This window comes from Acanthopagrus latus, chromosome 20, assembly GCF_904848185.1.
Source record: "Acanthopagrus latus isolate v.2019 chromosome 20, fAcaLat1.1, whole genome shotgun sequence".
Lineage (NCBI taxonomy): Eukaryota > Metazoa > Chordata > Actinopteri > Spariformes > Sparidae > Acanthopagrus > Acanthopagrus latus.
In genome coordinates, this window is record NC_051058.1 from 17,195,108 (window position 1) to 17,205,810 (window position 10,703).

General features: G+C 41.5%; 2 protein-coding genes across 2 annotated transcripts; one reads left to right on the top strand and one right to left on the bottom strand.

Annotated features, from left to right (window-relative positions):
* Window positions 1–1,578: 1,578 nt before the first annotated feature.
* On the top strand, window positions 1,579–6,241 carry gch2 (GTP cyclohydrolase 2). Its single transcript, XM_037081718.1, has 6 exons — window positions 1,579–1,932; window positions 2,974–3,083; window positions 3,652–3,707; window positions 4,801–4,832; window positions 4,949–5,033; window positions 5,463–6,241. The coding sequence occupies exons 1-6, from the start codon at window positions 1,668–1,670 to the stop codon at window positions 5,590–5,592; spliced, it is 678 nt and encodes a 225-aa protein (XP_036937613.1). The 5' UTR covers window positions 1,579–1,667; the 3' UTR covers window positions 5,593–6,241.
* Window positions 6,242–8,160: 1,919 nt separating this feature from the next.
* On the bottom strand, window positions 8,161–10,649 carry cript (cysteine-rich PDZ-binding protein). The gene is made up of 5 exons (XM_037082290.1): window positions 10,489–10,649; window positions 10,240–10,305; window positions 9,128–9,182; window positions 8,857–8,960; window positions 8,161–8,635 (listed from the first exon to the last, which is right to left on the bottom strand). Exons 1-5 carry the CDS (start codon window positions 10,502–10,504, stop codon window positions 8,571–8,573), a joined length of 306 nt encoding a protein of 101 aa, XP_036938185.1. The 5' UTR covers window positions 10,505–10,649; the 3' UTR covers window positions 8,161–8,570.
* Window positions 10,650–10,703: the final 54 nt, after the last annotated feature.

Sequence of the window (10,703 nt, forward strand, 5' to 3'; positions counted from 1 at the left end):
TTACAGATTTTTTTCAATTCTTGTGGGGGTTTTGTTGTTTTTTTTTGTTGTTGTTGTTGTTGTTGTGTTTTATTGTAATCTCCTTTCAAAGCAGTTAACCTATGCTTTGACAACCTCATATTGTTTGGTATGTTGACATTTTAAAAGTTAGACGGCATATTGTTAGCTTTAAATAAATCTGTTCTGTGTTTCACAGCTCATGTCCTCCCTCCTTAAGGGGATAGTCCTAGTAGACACAAGACTAAGGGTAAAATGCAAAGGTAATTACATGCTTGCATGTGAGACTTATGTGACAGGTCGGCTCCTAAGAAACACAGTCATTCATGTTCCAAGAAACAGGTGCGACTAATGTCATCATCTTCAGTCTCCGTATTCACACTTTTTTGTTCCATTGTCAACTTCTAGCTGTCCGTGTAAGGGATTACATGAGACTATGGTTTATCTCTGGATGACTACATCGTGATGCTGTTAATTATTCTCGCAGGACATGTTGTTACTCAAACTAATGATCAGCTACTGGGTATCATATCAATCAGTAATCGGCAAATTAAAGAGTTTTGTTCCATCTGATTCGAAGAAAGTGATCTTTGTGTAATATTGAAAGAAACTTTAATCGTTGTTTCTGGAAAGGTCAGTTGAATTTGAGTTTTTCAACTGGTTTTTACATGCGGCGAGCACAGCCACGGTGTTGGAGCAGCAGCAGACCTTTAACATGTTAAAGGTCGATATCTCGAATTAAGCATTTAAAACTGCCCCATTTTCTAATGAGCACTAAGCAATAAAGAACAGCTCAGAGTGACGGGAATATTATTAGTTTTGCTTTTTTTTTAATAAAACCCCACCGTTTTTGGCAAATCAATATTTTGTGATTTCATGATGAAAAGTAAAGGGATCACCAAATTATTACAATTCAACCTGATTGAAGACAGTCCTCACAGTTGCTCTCCTTAATTCACTTTTTCTCTTACATTAGTTATTTGTATCAGATATCCTGTCGGTGAATTGAGTCATGGATCGTTCAATTTACACTTTCATACACACTCAGAAGGTGAGGAGATTGAAACAAAATAAAAAGTAGTTGGAACCAACTACGTTTCACAACTTTGTGTTTACAAAAGTCTGGCAATTCATCTCCTTAGAATCAAACAAACTAAATGCCGATGCCCGTCTACAGGTCTCTGCACGGCCCTGCTCCTGGGGCCACATCTTACAGAGCTGCAGGATTTCAGAAAGTTCAACTTAAAATCGCCTTAATATGCAGAACTGTCTGAGCTGCCCGAGAAGTCATGAGCTGGTGTGCTGCTTGTGAAGTGACATCAGAGCTCATGAGTGGAGAGGATGATCTGTCATGAGATGGGGTGCTGAAAATTCAGTAATGTTCCACCTTGCTGAGGAAGAAGATGAAGAAGGATGATGATGATGATGATGATGATGATGATGGGGGGGGGGTCTATTCTCTGATGACATTTAAACCTGCTGACGAAATCCCGTGTGACGTAGGGCTGCACCTTGACGAATGGGAGCCTGATGCGCACAGGCTTTATAAACGCGCTGAGCGCCGGACACAGCAGAAGACTCCGAAACCTGCCGGCTCACTGAACTCCAGGACCTCCTCGTCTCGTCTCCTCCTTCCTCCAGAGTCCCAACTAGCCAAAAAGCGCTCCGACATGAACGGCCACTGCAACGGAAAGATCAGCGAGGGCTTCGGCGAGCTCATCATTGACAGCATGAAGTCGGCCGCGCACCGCCAGAACGAGACGTCCCGCAAGGAAGCCGAGGACGAGTCCCGCTTACCTGCGCTCGCGGCCGCCTACACCAGCATCCTCAGCGAGCTCGGGGAGGACACGGACCGGCAGGGGCTGCTGCGCACGCCGCTGCGCGCAGCCAAGGCCATGCAGTTCCTCACCAAGGGCTACCACGAGACCGTGGAGGGTGAGTGACAGGTGTCCTCTTCAGTGGGAGATACTCCTGTGTCCTTTATGTGATGAGGTCAAGTTGGGTTTCATGTTTTGAAGGGATGTTCAGTCACCTTTGATAGTTTGGGGGACTGAAATTTGTCTTTTTTAAAGTTTAATTGTATAACTGATAAAAAAAAAATCATCTTTTCCGTACTTACATATTATTCGTTGCATGTGTGGTTGATTACAGCAGCTATAAAAGATGAAGATGAGTTAAGAGAGGCAGCACTTAGTCAGTAAATCCATCAGTTGGTCTATAAAGTAGCAACAATTTGGATTTTGTGTGATTTTTGACTCCTTTAAAAGAGATTGTCAGTGCTGTATCGTGGGCCTCTTGGATGAGAGGTGACACTGACACAAGTCCAGCCGCCTTCGATACAGCACCGAGAATTACCATGATGATGATGACTGAGAACCTTGAGAAATTGACATCTTTAAAGGATAAGTTCACCCAAACAAAATGACAGAATCAAATTACTATCTGCTCACCCTCAATGCTGATGGGAAGTCAGGTGACGTTTCGTATAGTCCACAAAACATTTCTGGAGCACTGCAGCAACAGAAAAACAGATCATGGGTCCGTACAGCTCGTGAAAGCATAATTCAGTAGCATCAAGATCCCTAATCTATTTGAAGAGATGTTATTCACACACTTCTCAACGTCAAAGTCTTCACTGTAGTTGCTGAGCTAAAAGTGTGAACCCCGTCTGAAGTGGCTGCATGAGCTGTAAGTAACGTCTTTACAAATCAGTCTGGGATCTCTGAGCTTCCAGAGGGTTGGAGACATTTTAAGAAACAGGTCCCGATCAATGATTTTCCATCGGGATGAACTGTTCCTTTAAGTTGTTTCATCGGCAATCCTATCAAAAGTTGAGCAGCTCCAGCTTTACAACCTTGAAGATATCTTGTTGTCCCAGGATCGTACTGTATTTTACATTCCTATCTGTTTCGTACATTTGAAGACATCATACTTGATCTTTGAAGTTTCTTTGTTTATGTGTGTTTGTGCCCGCAGACATCCTGAACAATGCCATATTTGATGAAGACCACGATGAGATGGTGATTGTGAAGGACATCGACATGTTTTCGCTGTGTGAACATCACCTGGTGCCCTTTTTTGGCAAGGTAAGCCGTGATCTGAGACTCAATATCTGTCTTTGAATATCATGATACGGCTTTAGAGTAGAGTTTTCCTGTTTTTAAAGGCTGGAGCTCATTTTCTGAGCAGTTCTACAGTTCTCACTAACTCATTATATATATTTATCAAAAATGTCACTGGGGTAATTTTTGTAAAAGTACCAGTTGTCATTCCTGCAAGATTGCAGCAAAAATATTGTGATTTTTGATTTTTGTCACAGTCTTTATTCAGCGCTTTGAGGGAGAGTTATATTTTGTATCACGATGCAGCATACAAATATCACAAATATCATCATGAGGTCCACCTGCATCAACCAGGAGCTTTAATGTCAGTGCATGTGGAGAGTTTCTGGGTTCATGCGAGTATGAAATCGATCTTAAAAATCCCCCAAAATGACCCGAAACACTGGGTTTGTGCATGTATAAGTCGCTGTCCTGTGTTTCAGCATGTCAGCTGAAGTGTGTGTTTCTCTCTAAGCATTTGAATTGCTAATATTTACAATCCTTTGCTCCGATTATCTGACCTCTGCTCTGACTGAGTGCTCTGTCTCTCCAGGTTCACATCGGATATATTCCCAACAAAAAAGTGGTGGGACTGAGCAAGCTGGCAAGGTAACACACACTCACACACACACACACACACACACACTCAGATACACACACTCACATCAAACCCTCTTGCTGCCACTCTGGCTGTATGCTTCTGGTGTTAGTGCCGGGTGGCTGCGTTCTTCTGTTATCTCAGTGCATTGACCTGGAGGCTTAAGTCTAAGCCCAGCGGCCATCATCTGGTCCCCTCATCAAGCACACTCACAGACACAAATCTAAACTCTATCCGCCCTCGAGCCATGAGAAAATCCCTTCGGACCTGTGGGAATCCGCAGTTATTATCACAGCCTCTCTGTCTGTCTGTCTGTCTCCTTCTGTCCCTTTTCCTAAAATATCACACCATCTTTGAGCACAAAACCCCCCCAGAATAACAGTAACAGTGTCGCCAGGGTTTTCTTTTTAGACGGACTTGCTGTTGTCGAATCTTGCACGACAGATTCAGAGAGTTCCGTAGGGTGAATCATTCACAGATGAAGGGTCGTGTACAGTTTGGATGTCCAGGGAAGAGGCCAGGGGTCACGGACTGATGCCAGTTTGTGTTTAACGACAGATTAATCATTAGGATCTGGGTCCTAATGCTGCTACTGCTGCTGAATTTATACTACAGAACAGACCGGTAATTTCTTGTCGCTGTATATAGAAATATTCATAAAATATGGGATGCCGAAGCAGATTTATCACAGATCGTGCGCTCAGGATGGGTTAATGTTAACTATGAAGCGGTTGAGTGCTAACATTGGCTCATAAGCTATCAGCTACGTTGGTTTAACTCGAAATTTGACCTGATGGCCCTCCAGATATCATCTTTTCACTTGCTGGTCAAGTGTCGAAATTATAACAATTTGCCAGATTTCCTACATTCATACAACTCACAATGTAGAACAGAGCTCGATATAACGGTTTGCCCGTTATATCGCCCACATGATGAAAGTTCAAATCGATGAGTGAATAAAAAAAGAGAGATGCATTGGAGTTATATTCTGGAGAACGTGTATTGCTAGCCGGCCTGTCAGACTGTACATCTTCTTGAAAAGCAAAACTTGTGATCGCAAAAAAAGATGAATCATGTGCTCTGCTTGTGCTCTTGTCTCTGCAGGATTGTGGAGATCTACAGTCGGAGGCTTCAGGGTAAGCGTCCAAAAGAAACGATTCAGTCTTGTCAGGCTTTGCACTTTCCCTCCATAGTCTGCACGTGCATTTGACTGCAGTCTGGATTCACACATGTCGTACTTTGTCTCCTTCAGTCCAAGAGCGTCTGACCAAGCAGATCGCCATGGGAATATTGGAGGCCCTGCAGCCTAAGGGCGTAGCTGTGGTTATTGAAGCAGCGTGAGTACACACACCTACACACACACACACACACACCACCAGCATCGTCATCATCGTTATCATCTGTATGATTTAAAGCTGCCTTACACCTCACAGGCTTACATACATATCCCCTGTGATGCTCACAATCTTTTTCACCAATACTTGCAAGTTAAAGAGAAGTAGCGACTAATGCCTCAATCAGAGCTAAAGAGAAGGCAACAATGGTCAGGTTAGCTCACTTCTTTCCAACTCCAAACTCCTGTGTTTTTGTCATTTTCCATCTTGTCACCAGTCCCAAAAGATACTGACTTTTTACACATACATGTTAGATTGGTAAAGTTCCCCTTTAAACACACGTGTTCTTCAGGTCAAAGACCTTCCCAAAGCATGTCATTCACTCCAGCTGCAAATCTGAGCCTCATGTCTGTGTGTGTGTGTGTTTTGCAGGCACATGTGTATGGTCATGCGTGGCGTCCAGAAGATGAACAGCCGCACAGTGACGAGCACCATGTTGGGAGTTTACCTCGAGGACCCCAAAACTCGTGAGGAGTTCCTGAATCTTTCGAAGCGCGTTTAACGAAATGTCATGCACCACTCACTCCAGAGTGTCTGTATACTGTAGCACACACACACACACACACACACACACACACACACGCACACATGCACACACACACAAAGCTCCAGAGTAACAGTGGCTCTGTATCTCAAGCAAACACACAAAACACTAGGTGCTGTATGATGCAGGCTCCAAGCCACTCTGGGGCTTCACCTCAACATGCTGAAGTCCTGCTGCAGAAATCCATCTTATGAAATCACTGTGAGCAGAACAGCAAATATGCGACTCACTTTCTTGGTGCCTTTGGTCGATATTTTACAGTCTTACATGGCAATATTGTTGTTATGATGTATGAACCCTGAGTGCAATGTTGTAACGTGACAAGATTTTCTCCTTTTTTTTAAGAAAAAATGGGAAATTCATCGGAGCATTTGCACAGCTGTACGCCCTTGCTTGTTTTATTATCGTATTTAGAATCTGCCGATTTTGATTATTTAAACAAACTTTGTCATTTCTAAATACATTTATAAAAATCTTTGTAATATACATACATTTTTAAGGTACAAATCAAAGTATATGAATCTATAGTGCAAAGATTAAATTAAATGATGTGATGAGTAGATTGTTTTGGTTTCATAAATGACGACTGTAGCATGTATTTTGAAGATTCTCTGCTTTAATAAAATGATGGAAACATTATGACGCGTGTGAATTTTACTTTGTGTGTGTCAGAAACAGAGATAACAGCTCACGTAAAGTCTTGGTGCGTTTAATTTATTAATGATGTTGTACAAGACACTGACTACGTTTCCACAGCTGTGCTTAGTGACAACGCAATGAAAACACGTTAATAATGCTGATGTTAAAGGATGAGTTCACCAAATATGACAATTCAATCTCAACCACATGCTGATGGAAAAGTCGGGTGGAGCTTCACGGCAAAACAGCGTTGCACCGCTCTCCTAAACAGCATAAGTAGATGTGGGCTTCTTTTAAAATGTAAAAAAATAAATTAAAAAATCATCCTTAATCAAACTAAATGGCTCCTTGCAGCTTGTCCGATGTAATCTGAGTATTTTAAAGCCCTAAGATTTGAAAAAAGGGAATTTAAATCCTTTGTCGCACTCTTTGACCCACTTGAGATAGGGTGCGAGCTAATGGGAATCAGATCAGCTTGGCAGGTATTTGATAAACAAAAGCGCTGGAGAAACAGAAACTTTAACCTGATGACAGCAATCAGGGGATCACCGAATGTCGATATAATACATCCTGGGAACATGAATCGTTGTACCTAATTTTGATCCAATCCAATTATTAGATGTTTAGATATAATTCACATGACAGGAAAAGTCAGGGGTTCAACAGGTTTCATCCTCAGTGTGAACCCCCTGAGAAGTCGCCAATCAATTTGTTGATGACAGCCTTGAATTTTGGTATAGCCACCAACGCCATCTTGGTCTTTTGTAACCAGAAGTGACCGAATTGAGACAAGAGGGTGGAGCTGGGGAGGACACCCTTATTGGATTTGACTGAGAGCCTAATCACAAGGCAGCCATGCCCTTAACAACATGCTGCTTTATTGTATATTTTACTATAAATGGAACCATTATTGACTAAATGAACATCATGTTGTCTTGAAGGACACTTGAAACTAGTGATTCAGACAATAAACTCAATTGGAAACTATTTACTGAGGTAATAAATCAAGTGAGAAGTAGGGTCATTTTCTCATAAGCTAATAAACAATTGGACTTTTTTTTGAAACCATCGAATCTGCCTCCTGCTGGCTGTTAGAAATAATGTAGTTTTAAGGCTTCACCCTTCAGATCTGGACATTTTGACCGTTCTTCATACAGACAGTGCTTCATCTCCTGGTGACCATTAATGTCTATGCAAAATTTCCTGGCAGTGAATCCATAGAAAATATACATTGTACTGTATTTACTATTGCTTTGTAGTATGGTCATGGGACACAGATATCAAATTGAGCCTTGATATCATTTTGCATCCCTGTCAGACAGATTTCAACAGGGATATTATGCTGATGTCCCTAAATGCACCACAACAGACTCAGGAGCAAAAGGGCAATGACATAACAAGCAAACTAGAGAATTATACAACTAGTTGTCAAACAAAGTAGACGCAAATGTTTTTTCATTTTGTCATCATCTCTTATAGGAGCAGCTTACTCTACTTAACGCCTCACCCACACATTACCTTGTGTACATTACCCATCTAATCTGGAGAATGGTGCTGTGTTTCATGCTGTGGTACAACAGAGCAAATCAATAAAGGGACGTAAGTGTGTGCACATGTGGTAAAAAGGCCTGAGGGAGTGCAAGGCCTTTAAATATCAAAGGAGGAGCCTGTCGTCAGTGAACCTGTGAACTATAACCTCCATCTCTTACAGCAGGTGGGGGAGGGGAGGGGAGGAAGGAGCGTACCATGCTGTGTTCAAATATGATTATGAAAGGGTAAATCAATTATTACAGGCATACATGACAAATATGGGTATGTTGTGCGTAAGAGGCTAAAACTGTACCGTTTACAGCCTCAGGCAGAGGTGCAAAATAACCCTGTCAAATGTCCTTGTATAGAATGCTTTATTCACTCAAAAAATACATACAGACATACAGAAATCAAAGTTTAAAAAGCAAAGAATCAAGTCAAATCATTGAATTTAAAATATACAAAAAAATCTGTGAAACAGGTGATAACAGGTGGTGTGTTTAGAGACAACAGTGCTTCCCTGTTTATGGCCACTGTTCCAGCAGCATTATTTGTTATTACGGTGTATAATAGGAGGGCAAAACCACCTCAGAATTTCTCGCTTTCACAAAGGTGGGAAAATTACCAGTTAACAGTTCAAGCTGTCAATGACAGGACAATGTGGAAAGATACTGAAAATGTGAAAAGATGACAAGATGACATGCACCATTAGTCTCATCTTCACATCTGTTGTTCACCCCCAGAACTGCCCTCAGATCGTCGCGCTGTCACACTGATGTCTGTTTGTAGTTCTTGGTGTCCAAAACCTTCTTTCCACACATCGCACAGATTCCTGGAAAGACGAAAACGGAGAGTAAAAAGAGAAAATAGATGAAAAAACATCCGACGAGAGAGAAGAACAATCTTGTGTTACATAACATGTAAACAATGATACTAGTCCCATTGCTTGCTTGTGCTTTTAATTTTAAATTGAAAGACCAAAGGTAAATCACTCTGAATAAAACTCAGCAGAATTTCAACTCGGTGTGGAATGCAGCGTGAGAGAGTTAATACCTTTCTTATATGCACAGCCCTGACAGTAATGTGATCCAGACTGATGAACTGAGCTCTTACAGATCCTGCAGGTGGCAAAGCCGGTCTTGCTGTAGGGGTCAAACCTGAAAGAGATGGACACATCACAGATCCATAACTTGAGCATAACTTTAATAAACATGCTGGCAGCTTAAGGGAATACATGAACGTGGAACAAGAGACACTGATTGGGATATTCCCTCACAAACAATCAAAGAACATTTGGATTCAGGGCATGTAGTGAGCCACTCACCTGGCTTTCTTAGAGGTCAGGAGCTTGTTCTCATTCAACTTACGCCCACCACCCTCTGAATGAAAGAAGAGGGAAAACAACTCTGTTAAAAACATTGTCATCAAAGTAACATAACATCCTAATAAGTGACAAATAGTTAAATGTGCATATATAACAAGAAACATCAAGCCACCAAGATGTAGAAGTAGATTAAATTAGTTTTAAGGGTATCTGACAGAAACCTAAGTATACATGCTTTTTGTAAGTCATACTGAAAAAAACAAAAACAAAACAGAATTACAAAAAGGATTTTTACGTTAAGCTGCTGGATAGTGGTGGCAAACTGAGACTGAAGGTGGTGATCTGACTGACTGTTTCGAAAGACTGCCTACTATACTGTCAGGCTACTCACAAATAATTAAACCACGTGAAGCTGTTTGTTTGTATCCCTCAAACAAGCAAAGTCAGTCAATAAAAAAACGAGTGCGGTTTCAAAGGTAACAGGACTTGCCAACAACCTGGAGGGCACGTGCAAGTATTCATAAGATTATGAGACAGGCAATTTGTTATCTTAAATATATCACTGATTAGTGTACATGCCTGTCATTTATTCAGTATGGCCCTTAAAGAGGGTTTCTCAGTCATTTACAGCCTGACTTTTATTATGAGGAGTCCTTGGCATACAAAGGTGTACCTTTGACCCTAGAGGTCATGAATGTTTCTGTTGTCTCTGTTTCAGTAACCCTGTGTGTGACTGGCTGCAGGTGTGTTTGAGTGATCTCAGCTTGTCCAGGGAGCTGATTGGTTCCTGCCTTGAAGCCAAGAGTTTAAGGGCCAGCTCCTATTTTGAATAAAACCATTTAAAAATGCTTCTCTGCTGGCTGTTCTTGGAAGATGAGAAGGGGGGTCGGGTCTCATTTTCATGTTGCGTCAGGGTTTACCTAGGCCCTGGTCGTAACAAAAGTTTTTGCCACTACGTCATCGTGTGTTTGTCGGCTTATGTTACGATTATAAAACCCGATCTTCAGTAATCACACACGACATACCACGAAAAATGCTCAGCTTGGGTGTACGCACTGTAATTCACAAAAAACACATATTAACACTGAATTTATTTGTTTTTCTTGGTTCACCTGTTGTATTCCGCGCTCCATCCTTCCAGGTGTCAGGTGTGATAACTTTACCAAGCTTCTTCTCGCCTGAAACAATAAATAACAACATTTGTTGAGTAAATAACATTAATTTAACAAATAACGTAATAAAACGTTGAGGTCAATAATGGCAGCAGTTAGCATAACAAAGCGTTAGCTCTAGAAGACTCTCCAGCGCAAACAGTGGGTTAGGTATGAGGATAGAGAGCATCAAAACAGCGTGATACCTACACTTCTCACAAACCATCTTGGTTTAGGCGAAAGCTTTTCGGCAGTTTGTCAAAATAAAGCAAAATCGTTGCTATATCCTAGCTTCTTCAGTTGTTGTTTGTAAACTTCCGGTCGTGACTTCATCTATCTTCCTCTCGCTCCCATGCTACAGATTGATTGGTCAGAACTGTGACAAGCTCACATTTCATTGGCTGTCACTAACGTCCGTCACAGGA